Source organism: Takifugu flavidus, chromosome 10 (assembly GCF_003711565.1).
Source record: "Takifugu flavidus isolate HTHZ2018 chromosome 10, ASM371156v2, whole genome shotgun sequence".
NCBI lineage: Eukaryota > Metazoa > Chordata > Actinopteri > Tetraodontiformes > Tetraodontidae > Takifugu > Takifugu flavidus.
In genome coordinates this window covers 15298033-15313923 of record NC_079529.1, presented here as the reverse complement: position 1 = coordinate 15313923, position 15891 = coordinate 15298033, and the positions used below count along the sequence as shown (strand labels likewise).

At 38.0% G+C, this 15891-nt stretch overlaps 1 protein-coding gene across 8 annotated transcripts in view; it reads right to left on the bottom strand.

Moving 5' to 3' along the window:
• pear1 (platelet endothelial aggregation receptor 1) overlaps window positions 1-15891 on the bottom strand; it is a 43440-nt gene that overhangs the window by 14920 nt on the left and 12629 nt on the right. For all 8 annotated transcript variants that reach the window (XM_057046258.1, XM_057046254.1, XM_057046259.1 and 5 more), the window contains 8 exons: window positions 14096-14209; window positions 11796-11897; window positions 11602-11702; window positions 9541-9633; window positions 7075-7321; window positions 5593-5695; window positions 4975-5111; window positions 2663-2875 (listed from right to left, as the gene is read on the bottom strand). In XM_057046258.1, the coding sequence (XP_056902238.1) occupies window positions 2663-2875; window positions 4975-5111; window positions 5593-5695; window positions 7075-7321; window positions 9541-9633; window positions 11602-11702; window positions 11796-11897; window positions 14096-14205 (1106 nt within the window). In that variant the 5' untranslated portion in view covers window positions 14206-14209. The remainder of the gene's footprint in view (window positions 1-2662; window positions 2876-4974; window positions 5112-5592; window positions 5696-7074; window positions 7322-9540; window positions 9634-11601; window positions 11703-11795; window positions 11898-14095; window positions 14210-15891) is intronic.

Genomic DNA, 15891 nt, shown 5'->3' with positions numbered 1-15891 from the left:
CACCAACATGGATGTAAACATAAACAGACGCAAAAAGAGGGCCATCAGCCTCATAAATAACTCCACTGTAGCAAAACCACCAGATTGAGGGAAAGCTTCTTTCCACAAGCTACAAGACTGCTAAACTCTAATGGTGAAAAAAAAAAGTTGCATTTTACACCCACACATGTACAAGGCTAAATTCAACTGCTTACTTTGTAGAATATTGCTTAGAATGTATGGATGGACACAGTGTATGTATACATTGACTGTAGCATGTGGGAAATGTTAGTGTTTTAAGACCCTAACAGGAGACCCTCTCCTGTAAAGCGGCACTGGTTTATCCTGTCAGTCTGTCACTCTGTGTGATACTGGCTGATGATTGGTTAGTCTGCCATGAGAACTACCTCTTGAGCTCTGTGTTTTTGTCTAACTGTAAAGCAGGGAGGCAGAAACTGGCTTGTACCAGTTCTCACACTGACACAAACCCATCCGAAAGGATCTCATTTTAATCCTAATTCTGTGTGAAATTATTGTGATTTTTTTTTTTGACTGGCTAGCACAAGTAAGTTAAAAATATTAACATCACAAACCTGTCAGTTCCTTACCACTGTCTTTTTGTCACACAGTGTGATTGTTTAAAACACACACACACACACACACACACACACACACACACACACACACACACACACACACAAATTGAACAGGTGTTAAGTACACGTACAAGCACAATTCTCACTTTGGTGAGAATTTCTATATTTATATATCTATATATAAATGCACACACAGACACACAGACACACACACAAAACACAAACATTTCGGGTACAGGCTCCACTCCCAGGCCCAGAAATAAAATTTTTGTGTATCTCTTGAATGTTTTAATTATTTTCACAATTTAAATGCTACGGTTTTTGGCTTAGGTGTTTTTGCAATTTCCCAAGCACCATGTTGTGATTTTGTCAGTTTTTACCACCGTGTTGGATGATCGACCAGAATGACAACTTACAATTGGAATTTATTTTTATATTGAGTTATATTTCTATGCTGATTAAAATTAAAACTGGCATGCTGATTAGAAAATTTCAGTCAGTTTTATCTAGGATGTGAATTTTTTTCTCCATATCTTACCCTCTAGACAAGCAAAATTCCACTGATTAGCTGTAGTGAGACTTGCCAGCTGATTACAAGTGGACTCCTCTACAGCTACGTGGCAACTTCGTGGTTGTTTCAGTCACAGTTGAGACTGTGCGGTAAGACGTGTGTGCAGCTCCCAATAGGTCAGAACTATCAATATCCTAGAGGGGATACTTTGAACTACAGGGGATCCTAGAGTTCAAAAACTTTGACGTGAGCGAGAAAAAATGCAGTCAGTTTTGGATTACTTGGATTAATTAAAAACAGCTGTCAGGCCTAACTCAACAAAAATTGTGTTCCCCAGTGTTATATATCTGAAAAATGTTGTATGCTGACATTTTATTTAAGAGACTGCTCAAAATACTTCTTAGCTGGAGAGGAAATGATGAGCTGTGTTAACTTGATGGTAATGATGGCCAAAAGTTATGAAGGTTATGTTGTTTGCTGTCAAATTAACACAGATTTACCACTTTACCATTGTTCAAGCCTCTTAGTTTATATGTTGTCTAACCTAAATAACACAAATATGTATAAACTATTAACTGAGTATCACATTTCTGCGTTATGCAGACACACCATTCAATTGTTCCCGCAAGTGTAAAGTTTAAAGTATAATCAACAAGTCGATGTAAATTATCACCAAAGTTACAAGGTTGATGACCAGGAGGAAGGAGAAATCCAATTTAAATTGTAATTCTCCAAAGTGGAAGATGTGGATCTTTTGTGAGGGGATTGCACATGATAATACTCGACTTACACCAAATGTGAAGAGATGTAACAGTGTTCAACAAGGGGCAAAATAAAACAGACAAATGCCATACATACATAATGCCATAATACCTTGAAGATCAAAGGTAAATTAGTGCATTTTAATTTTTATATTTAAGCCTAGCTAAGAATCAGACTGGCCTCTTTATCGTCTAAAGATTTTCAGATATAAAGAATATCATAAAAGAATTATGTAGAATCACATAATGCAATAGATAAAATAAGGCAATTTCCCTAAATATATGTTTTACAAGAGATGTTAAGGCTTAAATTGATTAGGAATGTTTTGTTTGATGTTTTCATGAAACTACATTTCTTCAGAAAAGCTCCAGGTTTAGAGAATAAGCAGATGCATCAACTTCATTTGTCATGAAATATATTTTACAAATTTTGTCATAACCTTTTATCCATGCTGTTGTCAATCTAATCTTTCTATCTTTATTAACATTATTATTTGTTACATTTCACATTTGGATAATGGACCTGTCTTTTTGGGTATTTATTTGTAAATTATTAGTTTTTATTGCCTGGCATTTTTCCATAAAATTAAATAACCAGAACTTAAGTGGTTAGGGCTGTGAATTATTTGCAATCATCAGTGGCTTTATGAATTACAATTAGCTCTGCAGCTTTAGTAATCCAATTGTAGGATACACAAGATACATAAGGTACCCATTTCCAAAAATGTGTCCTGTTTGACAAAAGGAAAAGTTTGCGAAGAATAAGCTTCTGCTGCTCGTTTCTTGTCTTTCATTTCCTAACAGTAGCCTCTCACCTGAGTGTGTGTTTGTCCTGGCAGAGACAGGTGTTTTCACAGTGCATCCCATACTTTCCAAGTGCACACATCCTTTCTCTGCACTGCGGACCATGGAAACCTGGCTCACACAGGCAGCCTCCATCGATGTTGTAGCAACGAGCACCGTTAGCACAGTCACACACTCCTTTGCAGTCCTGACCATAAGTGCCTGCAGCACACTCCTCATTGCACCTGAGGACAGAAGCTTAGAGTTATAAAAATAATCAATATGTTCAATACAGTCCAACAAATTTATGGAATAAAAAGACCCTCAATTATTTATGAATTTGTTATGGTAGAATGACCAACCCCCGACTTCTTGCCTTCATATTCCAGAATAACTAGCCATTTAAGAATGCATCTGGTGTGGACATAGATAGTGACATAGTTCTCCCAAAGCTAACATTGGCTAAGGTTTTTTTCTCAAGTGGTGTCTGATGCTTCAAATCTATGAAGATGCAATGCAGGTTTGACAGGTTTGGCCTGGTAGCTAAATGCTCGGCCCCCCATTCTACTCCTAGAGACTCTGCGAACCACAAGTAGACCAGCATTCTATTCTATCCTCTACCTGTTCTCCTCTCCTCTCCTCTCTCCTCTCCTACCTATTCTATCCTCTACCTGTCCTCCCCCCTCTCCTCTCTCTCTACCCAGCCGGCCATCAGGAGGAGCGTCCCCCTACATGAGCCTGGTCCTGCTCAAGGTTTCTTCCTGTTAAAGGGGAGTTTTCCCTTGCCACTGTTGCTTGTCTGGGGTCAGGCCCTGGGATTCTGGAAAGCGCCTTGAAACAATTTTGATTGTAAAAGACGCTATATGAATAAAGATTGTTTGATTTGATTTGATCCAAAGCAAAAGGTGCTATTTTCAGGTCTAACCTGTCGTCTTTGAGCCACTCATTAAGGAGTTGCAAATAGATGTCCCTGGCTGCTCTTCTTTCAGGCAAATTCTACTTTAGACTTGTTTGAGACATGGCAAGATACAAAGGTCATTGGGCAGAGATGATCTTATCAGTGTGTACTCAAAAGCAGATTTTGAAATACATGGGCTTGTACCACAGAAAAAACAAATTAGACTCTCTTGATGTAGCATCCTTCAACTGTATCCAAATGTTGCATATTTCTGGTCAAAACAGACACTCTTTGTTTTGGAATGTGCAACTTGCGGCCATATGGCAATAGCTCCAAAATGCTAATACTTGTTTGTTTTAACTACACAAATACTAACTACCACTTTCTCCCATTACCTGTAGACTATGTTTTGAGTGTAACCTTCATTAGTCAAATGAAGGTTGCCACTTAGTTTGAGGAATAATCCGTAATTCTTGCCTCTATCATTTCACATTTTTCTTGTTTAATGTGGAGGGAAAACATTATTACGTGAAAACATCTTATCTCAAAATAACATGTTAGTTAGTTGTTATAACATGATATTGAGCATTCCACAGTCCTCCTTACTGAAGGACTGAGACCATTCCTTCTTTGAGTATCGCATCTGTGAGGGCAGAGTATGCAGCCAAGCTCAAGTCTTTCATGGGTATCCGATTGCAAAATTGTATGTAACTCCACATGGAAAGCTAATTCTGACAAGGATTGCAGGATGGTGTCTGGAAGAGCGATACTGCAGCCAGTGAAGTCATTCTCCAGGGCTGCTTGGCATTGCCAATTCAAATTGAAATATGACTTTTTGTGAAGTAGGAATGAAAACAATGTCCTGTTTGATTTCTTTTAGTTGTGCAATCTAATGAAGAAAATGAAAATGTGGTTAAGAAGACGAGCCTCGTCACTTCATCCCTTTTGGGGTCATGGGGAGGGTATGGCAATGGGCAAAGGTAGGGTCCACCCCTGGATGAGTCCATTACAGGGCCCTATGTGAGCATTTGTGGGTTCGATACCTTGCTCAAGGGTACCTTGGCAATGCTCTGAAGGTGTTCTTGCACCTGCACCATTACAAGAACAGTTTCCATGTTTTGTCTGCCCTGAGGCTCAAACCAAGAACCCTCTGCTTCTCAGTCCAGTCTCCAACAGGTTGCGCTACCACCATCCCCATAGCTAGAGCCTTAAAATGAAAAAGCCTTTCTGCTAATGCAATTTAATTTTCAAATTTGACATTTCAAATAGAATTTTGGTAAATATTTGCTGGGGATTTTTCTTTTTTTTCCCAACTCAAATCTTAAATATCTTTTTAGTTTTCATTGTGATTGGCACATGCATGACCCCCCCCCCCCCCAAAAAAAACAAACAAAAACAAAAACAAAAAACCAACCAAACAAAAAAAACAACAACTTAGTAACAAACCTGTCCCCAGTGAACCCTTTAGCACACTGGCACTGTCCAGTTTTGGTATCACATTCACCCCTATTGTGGCAGACACATTCTTCGGTACAGTTTGGTCCAAAACGTCCTTCTGGACATTGCTCTGTGCAAACTGCACCCTGCAGAATTAAGTGAAGAAAACCCAAGTGTGAGCAAACATGGAGGGATTGAAACAGCAGCTTTATAAATAAGCCAGGTAATCACAAAGTAATAAGTTTTGCTCTCTGACAGAATTTTCTTTTTGCCGTCCAGAATCAAGGAAGAATTTCATGATACAATCTCATTTATTGTCCCACTGATGGAAAATTTGCATGTCTGTCTGACTAACACATACAAATTTACACACTAGGATATTCAAGTAAATTATCAGGAGACCAGGTGACACACACACTAAAGTGTGGTACAAGAGTCATACTGGTACAAGACTGGATCTGTCACTATGGAAACATGGCACTCTGCCAGCGGGCTGGCGTTTGGATTAAAACTAAAAAATGTGTGAATGCAACCTAAATTGTTGAATTATATATGACTGTTTTCTTGTCATCTTTAGTCTGTATATTTAAAAGCACACTGAGATTTAAAATAAAATTAAAAACTTACTGTCCATCCAGGAGGGCAGGTGCAGATTCCTTTGCCCTTACAGATGCCTCCATTCTGGCAGGGGCAGCGTGCCTGGCATCTTTTATAGCAGGTCATCTCGCAGCTGGAAAAATGACAGAGGCAAAAGCAAATAGGAAAATAAGAGTGTGTTTTGCACAAATTCACTCGAGCGAAAGCACCTATACAATGCCTTTTAAAAGGGAATTTAGAGGGTACTTTTCTTTTTCATTTCAGATGTAATCTTGATCACAAAGGTACATTTCAATTTGATCAATTTCTGAATGATTACCGGTACTCATTTTTTAAAAGCTAGATTTATCTGAATCATAAATTGTCATAAACTTAAGTGAATGTTTCAAAACTTTTTCAAAACTCATTTTATTTAAAAAAAAAAAAAACAGACCAGATGAGATGATTCACATTATATAGTTTGTTAATACAAGACGTTGTGCTACACCTATAGAAACAGTTTTAAGTGGCAACTGCTGAATCAGGTATTCACACTTGGATAGATCTGGGACATTTGGTGTTCTGGTGCTTCTGGTGCTTTCCTTAGTCTCTCTAGACAAATAAGCCATGGAGTAGACTTGGATGTACGTGATAAGTTACCATTGCGCACCCATGCTTCAAAATCAAATTGATATCACTGACTTGACTGACCGACTACCCCTACGGACATGAAGGGAATTTATATTGTTGAATGTATGTAGTACGCCGAATTACACATTGAACTCTGACCAGTGCCTATACCTTTTGAATTTAAACCTTATTCATTTGTCACGTGTTTCTATGTGTGTATCTTACAGTTTGTCTTTAGCAAGTGAAATGCATTCCAATCAGGCTGAGATTTGTACATTGAATTGGTCATTGCAAAATATTTCACATATTTGTCTTAAATAAGATAAAGAAAAGTGTCTACACTATGCTGTGAGTCATTGTCCATCGGTACTGTGGATTGCTATCCATACATTTCAGAATTCATCTGGTTGATTGTGATTTCTGTTAGAGACCCAGTGGCAAACGGAGCTTTTTATTCCCATGACATCACTCTGTCTCCATCACATTTCAGATGCAGTGTGCTGATCCCAATCAGACCTTTCTCATTTTTATCCTAATTAAGGGTCTTGTGGTGAAGCCTATCTATTTATCATTTTCATGGAAATTCTATAAATACCATTGTTGTTTTATACTTTTTGGGTCCTTGTGAGTTAAATATGCTTTGGTAAACAATTAAATTAACAAAACATTTGTCAGTGTCCAAATATATACATATGGATGTATAATGACACTTATGGAAGTGTCATTATAAAACTTTTACAGATTATTTCTGACAATATTAATAATAATCCATAAACATCATCTCAATTTCAGTGCATTTTTTGAAGTCTGGTTTTGGTTTGTCAAAATACTATAATAATTACATTTTTTGGGAAATACAGAAATAATTGTTTTTCCATTCATGCAGGCTGTTAAGGCACTTACAAGGTCCCAGTGAATCCATCCCGACATAAACATTCTCCAGTTGCTTTATGACAGGATCCTCCAGTCCCACACTTGCACTTCTGCAGACAACCTTTCCCAAAGTTCCCGGCTGGACATTCGTCCTCACAGTAGCGCCCGACAAACCCTGGAGGACACTGGCAGGTTCCTTTGATAGGATCACACAGAGCTCCATTCTTACACTTACATGACTGCCTGCAAGCTGATCCCCAATGATTGTCATCACAGTCTGGAAAAAATAAAGACAAAAGAATATTTGGTTGTTTTTGCTGACTTTAATTCCAAACCTGTCATCACTGTACTGAGAGTATCAGGAAAATGTATCTGAGAAAATTAAATACTACCACATACACATCTAAAGATTTTGAAATTAATTTATCCTTTTTTCCCTAGAGCAGCCTATTTTCACACACATTACACATATTTACAACAGAGGTTGTAACTTTCGTCTCCTATGGTTTCTAATATTTCAGAGCAGTAGTTTCCAGTAACACTCCGATCCCTAAAGTGACATAAGTGCTGTAAATACAAGAAAAGAAGTTAAACATGATTATGATTTCACACTCTCTGCCTATGTACTACAATTTGATTTGAACACATGTAAACAACAACAACAATAAAAATAATAATACAAATTAGAGATCTGATTTGAAAATAGAGCTTTCAATTAATACATTATATAAACTCAACAAAAAAGCTTTGTTGAGTTTAACAAAACAAATGCAAACTGCGGGACAATTCTAATATAGGTGACTCTTTTGTGATATAAGCTGTGACACTTTAATAACGTACACCCAGTAATTAATGCAAATGCTTCAGTAATGGCATCTTTATGAAAAATGTATGCTATGGTGAGAAAATTCCACTGTGAATTTAGGATTTGTTGGTAGGATTTCTCCTGAGTGTCCAAAGTTCACATTATCTATGGGCATCTAACTCAATCTAGGAGTTAGTTTTTAATTCCTGTGTCTAACAGCACTTTCTCAATATGGCCAACGATTAAAGACTTAGACTTTGCCCCCTGCTTTCCTTCTGTCCTATGAGTATTCATTAAGAAAGTATTGGTCATACCCTCCTATTTCTTCCCATAACATTAAGAGAGCTCATAATACAGACTCTCAGAAGTGTTTAACTTATTCTGCCAAAACTCCCCAAAGCTGGAGAGCAAATGTGTGAGAATAAAACAAAGTAAGAATTGTAGGAGAGAGAGAGAGTGGGGGAAAAACTAGGTCATGCATGAAAAAAGGCAGGGATAATATTTTCCATTTCCGCTTAACCCCTTTTCCCTCTCAGGAGCGATCCACTACCCATTAAAATAATCCTATGGCTGTGCAGGAGTAGAAAGGAGGAGCACTGTGCACTATTGACCCACATGACTTTGATGAAACTGCATGAAGGTTGTGGAAAATATCAACATCAACACTTTCTATCAATGCTTGATCAAATGTAAGATGTCAATTTTTGTTTAACTTTAGACTACGGTAATATTTGAATGTATGGATACCGTAATTACTGTAAATAAAACACACATTTTGCACACATACATTTTTTTTCCTGCTGTCTTGATTTTATGTCTGAAATTTTATTTTATTTCCCCGGATTTATATTTATATTCCTTAAGAAATATTTACCCCATATATCTTGAAAAATGGTTAGGCTACATTCTTTTTAGTCTTTTTGTTTATTATTGTTCACTTCACTCATATTCACATATGACAAAAAGATTAATGATACTTTGGCAAGTATGTATTTTATTCCTCTGTGCCTTTCTGTATAAATCCATATAGACAATAATATTGTAAAAACAATTTGTAGTTCATTTTTAAATTACCTTGAAAGGGATGTTTTGAATTCAATGGAAATTTAAAGTAGCCTCTAGAAGTGCCTTTTTTCACCTGAGAAACATCGCAAAGATCAGGAAGCTACTGATGTGGCATGATGCAGAAAGATTTGTCCATGCATTTGTCGTCTAATTAGAGGGTCATCTAATTATTAGGTTAACATCGTATTTATGCTGCTATAGGCTGAGGCTGCCGGAGTTGATCATTGATGATGTTGTTTCTTGTATAGTTTCTCTGCTCCCCCCGTATTCATCTACAGGTCTAGCCGAATTTTTAGCTGTATGCTTGCCTGCCGACCTCTGACCCACTCTACTCTTATACCAGCAGTTTGTACTATTAATATCTTTTCCTGATCTCTGCCTATTCTGTCCTCTACCTGTCCTCCCCCTTCTCCTCTCTCTCTACCCAGCCGGCCATCAGCAGGAGGGTCCCCCTACATGAGCCTGGTCCTGTTCAAGGTTTCTTCCTGTTAAAGGGGAGTTTTTCCTTGCCACTGTTGCTTGTTGGGGGTCAGGCCCTGGGATTCTGTAAAGCGCCTAGAAACAATTTTGATTGTAACAGATGCTATATGTGTGTGGCCACTAGTGAGGGAAAGCCAGATTCCTACCGCTGGAACAGTCATCGCCTCGCCAGCCTCTTTCACACTGGCACTGGTCTGGAGCAATACATCGACCATGCACACACTCCATGGTACAGCGAGCTGTAGATAAAAAGCACATATTAAAAGTATTGCTTTCGTGTTCATGATTGCACATCAGAGTGTTTTTTTCCCACACATGCAAACACTCATGGACACATCGTTGGGTAGAAATAAAATCGAAAACTCATTAGGTATTCAGTTTTTTATCCAGAAATTTTCATATTTTAACAACAATCCTTTTCACCTTGTACATGCTTCCCTTAGGAAACATTATTCAGCCGCATGGAATACATTTTCATTGTTATGCTGATGACACTCAGCTATATTTATCGATGTAACCAGAGGAGACAGAGCAGTTAGTGAAGCTTCAGACCTGTCTTAAAGACATAAAGTCCTGGATGTCTTCAAATTTCCTCCTCCTTAACTCAGGAAAAACTGAGGTCATGGTGTTTGGTCCTGAACCTCTCAGGGATAGATTAGATCACATGATCACTCTAGATGGTATCTCATTAACATCTAGTCTCTGTGTGAGGAATCTTGGAGTAACTGTTGATCAAAATCTCTCCTTCAACTCACACATTAAATTAGTCTCTAGATGTGCCTTTTTTCACGTGAGGAACATCGCAAAGCTCAGGAAACTACTGACATGGCATGATGCTGAAAAGTTAGTCCATGCATTTGTTACTTCCAGGCTGGACTATTGTAATTCTTTATTATCAGGGTGTCCAAACAACTCTTTAAGAAGCCTCCAGTTGATCCAAAATGCTGCAGCCAGAGTTCTGACAGGTACTGACAAAAGAGATCACATAACTCCTGTAATGGCATCTCTTCATTGGCTGCCCATTAAATTTAGAATAATTTTTAAAATTCTTCTTCTGACCTATAAGGTCTTCAGAGGCCTAGCTTCATCCTACCTGGAGGAGCTAGTGACAGGAGGTGGTGGGCTGAGGCACTTCCTATCCTATCCCACGTACAATGCAGTCTTCCACTCCTTCCAACAACAAACCAAATGTTCACACCATTCCAGGAGACCTGGAGACTCACCACCAAGTGAGCCAGCAGACAAAGGGGAGACACCTCAACCGAAACTAGGTGAATGACCCTACCAACGACCCTGCCAATGACTCTCAGGTGACCACTCAGATCATTAACATGCCATTGGTCCACAGGGGCTATATTTTCAAGCTCAGTCCCCAGTGAGTTCAGAACTGAAGAAGCCTTCTTCAGACAGCGAAACGTCTTCAAAGAGAAGAAACACAGTCCAGTTGACAGAGAAAACTATCTTGGATACGATGAAATGGATGATTCAGAATCTACACAGACACTAATTCTGTAGTTCCAGTTAATCATAGACTAACATCCATTGCATGGAATGTGCAAGCAGTGTCCAATATGGCAGGTGATATCAACTTTGCACGTTTAGTGCATGCAAACCATAAGTAAATGAGGCTCTAGTTATTCTCACCACTAGGATCTACAACAGTCTTATCAGCATGTAAATTGGTATCAACGAATGTGGTTCAATGGTGAACATTAGAAAAGACAGGACGAAGGAAGCAAAAGCGCTATTTCTCTAACTTTTTATTTTGGACTTAGTATTTATTTTAATTTACTTATTATTCATCTGTTCTATATTTTGCTTTATTCATATTTGAGGATCTATTTAATGTTATTTGCACTATTGAAGATCTGGTAATCAACAAATAAAATTAGATAAATAACAGACATTTCACATTCTGATTCCAGCATTTATTTAAAATGCAGGTATTTAAATTGAACTACACTACTGTGAACATAAAAAACATATATAAATTAATAAATTATTGAATACTCTCATGTGATCTTAAACATTATTTACTGTGTTTCAAATTTAAATACATAATATTTCAGATTTTTATGAATTCAAAAAGGAATATTTGAGGCTTGTTTCAGTTTACCAAATAATAATGATTGTAAATATAACTATTTCTTTTAAAGTGAGAGAAGATTATATTTGTTTTTAGTGAAGATTTTTACATCATTACTTACGGACACATTTGTTTCTGCTTTCGTAAAAGCCTGGACAGCACTGGTACCTCTTGCGATATTCAGTTTTTACCGCCTGTCTGTAGGCTGTCTTGTAGATGATCCTTGAAGAAAACACATAGACAGGAAGCTAAGAAGCCTTACCAATAGGAACAGAAAATCAGCAAAAGCAGGAAATGATTTACCACTGCTGTTACCTGTGATGCAAACATCTGTCGGCAGTCCGAGGGTCTGAGCAAGCCTCTTCTGTCACTTGATCATAAGGATGTAAATAGGACTCCTTTACTGAGGTGGTGAAACTGAAAAGTAAAACAATAATAAAAACTAAAGTAGTTGCTGTTGTGATGGGAAGGTCATTGGTCTGCCCTAGCACTGTAAATGAACAGTACACGAAACACTTTAACTTGCAATATTGAGTACTTCTAAACAGCTTACTCTGGCAGTGGCAGTTCCTGGTGTTTCAGAGGATAAACTCATTATCTGGCCTCAACAAAAAAATGGTCTATTTATTTATTTATTGGTAAATACTGTCCTCCATTCATTTCCCAAAACTGATTTTTGAGCTTAACATACATCTTGGCATCCTTGCCATGAAAATCAGATTTCAATCAATCAATCTTTATTTATATAGCGTCTTTTACAATCAGAATTGTTTCAAGGCGCTTTCCAGAATCCCAGGGCCTAACCCCAGACAAGCAACAGTGGCAAGGAAAAACTCCCCTTTAACAGGAAGAAACCTTGAGCAGGACCAGGCTCATGTAGGGGGACCCTCCTGCTGATGGCTGGGTAGAGAGAGAGGAGAAGGGGGAGGACAGGTAGAGGATAGAATAGGTAGGAGAGGAGAGGAGAGGAGAGAGAGGAGAGGAGAGGAGAGGAGAGGAGAGGAGAGGAGAGGAGAGGAGAGGCATAGCGCATAGAAATACATACAAAAATACATTATATTGAATTAAATTGAATTGAATAAGCTGCTGGTTGAGTGGGTCAGCGGGGTCGGAGGTCAGTATACACCTCTGAAGGCGGTGATACCTGTAAATGGATACAGAAGGGGGGGGGGGGGGGGGGAGCAGAAAAACTATGCAGGAAATAGCATTACTAGTCTACTTGATGGAGAGGAGAGGAGATGAGATAAGAGGAGAGGAGGGAAGAGGAAACCATGACCCAGTGGGGTGACAGAGGCCTGTCAGGTGATCATGTTTCTGGACCTTGGCAGCCTTGGCCTATAGCAGCATAGCTAAGATGTTAACCTAATGGTTAGACGACCCCCTAAGTATGATAATTTGTCTGTCTATGATAATAACTGGAACTACAGAATTAGTAACAATAAGCTTTTTCAAAGAGGTAGGTTTTAAGCCTAATCTTAAAAGTAGCGATGGAGTCAGCCTCCCGTACCTGGACAAGGTGTCACTAGCTCCTCCAGGTAGGATGGAGCTAGGCCTCTGAGGACCTTGTAGGTCAAAAGAAGGGTTTTAAAAATTATTCTAAATTTAACGGGCAGCCAATGAAGAGACGCCAGTACAGGAGTAATGTGATCTCTTTTGTCAGTACCTGTCAGAACTCTGGCTAATTAGAGACTAATTTAATGTGTGAGTTGAAGGAGAGATTTTGATCAAAAGTTACTCCAAGATTCCTTACACAGAGACTAGATGTTAATGAGATACCATCTAGAGTGATCATGTGATCTAATCTATCCCTGAGAGGTTCAGGACCAAACACCATGACCTCAGTTTTTCCTGAGTTAAGGAGGAGGAAATTTGAAGACATCCAGGACTTTATGTCTTTAAGACAGGTCTGAAGCTTCACTAACTTCTCTGTCTCCTCTGGTTTCATGGCTAGATAAAGCTGAGTGTCATCAGCATAACAATGATTTTAATAATTAATTTTAAATTTGTCATTGTAAGGGTAAATGTTGACTATATTATATTATATGTATGGCTGCCTTGATGCCACAGTATGAATTAACAAAATAATGCAACTATATTAAACCTGGAACTATAACAAACAAAGAAATCTCTGAAATGTGTTAAACTCAAGGAAGGAAACCAACGTTTTTTTTATTTAAAATGTATTATAATGGAAATGTAATACAGCACCAAGATAAACTAAACTGGAAAGAACTTGAAAATGCTCTTCCATCTGTATGTTTTAAAATTTGCTGTTAAACGAAAAGGGATTTAGCCTTCAGGCAGTTGCTCCAATCGTTACGCAGGAAGCCCTGCATCTAGGCCAGCCCACCTCTCTATTTACTCAGAGATTCTGACTGTCCTTAGGAGGGACAAAAACACAGCATCCATCCAAAATTTTAGTCTAGCTGTTGTGGACTAAAAGCTCCTCTCCTGTTTCTCTCTAAATAAATATTTTTTTCTTCACTCAGGTTGAACTATTGCATTCCTGCTCTTTGTCTGATCATTGAGCCAGATCATGACACTCCCATGCTCTCAGAAAATAGAAAAATATATACAGCCACAGTGTATGTTAGTTCCAGTCAAATAAGTCTCACCTCTCCCAGAGGCTGCACACATTTGAGTCGCCTGGGTCCAAACAGTCCCCCAGACTAATGAGGAAGTTAAAAAGCAAGAGGACACCAGGAGAGCTTTTTGAAGTGTACATGGTCCTAAGGGAAAACAGATTTAAAGACATTGTAAAAAGAAAAAAAAACATAATTTCTGAAACAGGCAAACATAACAAAACACAGTGCCAAAATTAATTGTCTGTACTTTGACTTGGAATAATGATTCCCCCTAAAAAAGTCAAATGCATATCTAACCCATTTATAAATTGCAGTGTTGTTGTTGACAGACAAAAGAGAAAATAATTAAGTTATAAGAACACACAGTTGGACCAAGTATAAAATAATTTTTGTGGAAAATGTATGTTATTTAAGACAATGCTTAAAGCTTGGCAGATTAATTAAAAACACATTCTTACGCCTGTAAATGAGGTTTAGTTTTAGTATTTAACTATAAAAGAGTTTGTTAAACACTCATCAAAGCGGTGGAAAACAACCAGATGTGAAATTAAGCTGTGTGCATCGTGCTGAGTTGAGGCTTGACGTGGTACAGAAATTCAAAGAGGGGTTCAACTTTAGCCTGACCCGCATAAATCAGAGCAGCAGTAAGACCTCCTCACTCCTTTGCCATTCTCTTACACACACCAGCAGGATCTGGAACCTATCAGAGGCTTAACCCTAGAGATTCCATCAGCATGTTGGCCATAATGGGCTCTCGAGAGACAAATGGGGCACAGGTTTCATACACACGCATGCACGCACGCACACACACACACACACACACACACACACACACACACACACACACACACACACACACAAACACAAGTCAATTCAGTCAATAATAAGAGGTCAATAATTAGAAAAAGTTTGCCAAAAGATTCTGGATTTGAGGACATCATTAACAAACCAATTTATTTTATTTTTTATCAAATTTAAATGAGGGTAAAGTAAAGAAGTAAGAATAATGATTTGACAATTAGCTTTGAGTTTGTGCTATTTTGAACTACATTCTTTTTTCCCAATTTACTTTTCTGTTGTACTCCACTATGTTTAGAAACTTAAATAAATAAATAGAAAAGGTTTCTTGGCTGCTTGGTTAAAAAAAGAGTCACTGTTACAGCAAAGAAATGACACATAGGATGTCTTTGGTACTTTAAATGTTTCATAAATAGATTTTTTATTTAATTTTGTCATCAAATCACTCTATAATAACTAATAACTACATAATAACTCTGTTTACTGCCTGTGAATTACTGCAGAAGTTTTTCCATGGGAGGGACTGCTGCATCATTTCTGTCCTGCCACTGTAGTGTCTGTGACTACATACTTCTTCACTGTTAGGAATGGCAAAAACAACATTTTTTAACAGCCATATGAGTTTGATCAAGATGATTCACCAACTTTACCAGTCATTTCACTGGATTGCTGGTAAATAGTTTTACAATCAGTTAATTCACCGTAATTGTACCTTGTTAAAGAAAGGCTGTAAACTGCATTATAACTCCTAAAAGTTGACAAGGACAGCTTAATCAGTGTTTTGAAGTGAACATTAGTTTTTGTTTGCATTAGTATGTTTCAGTTACCGGTATATACTTCACAATAAAATACAGTGCAGAGAAGGTGGAACATGCTGGATCTCCAGGTCTTGAATATCAACACCTACAGGGAGGATCTTAAAATTGGCACTTAAGAAATAAAGGAGGAAAAGGTGAAAAAGTGGAGCTATTTATGACACACCATCAAAAAATTCAACTGGTCGAGTCTCCATTTTCCATTATTGATGT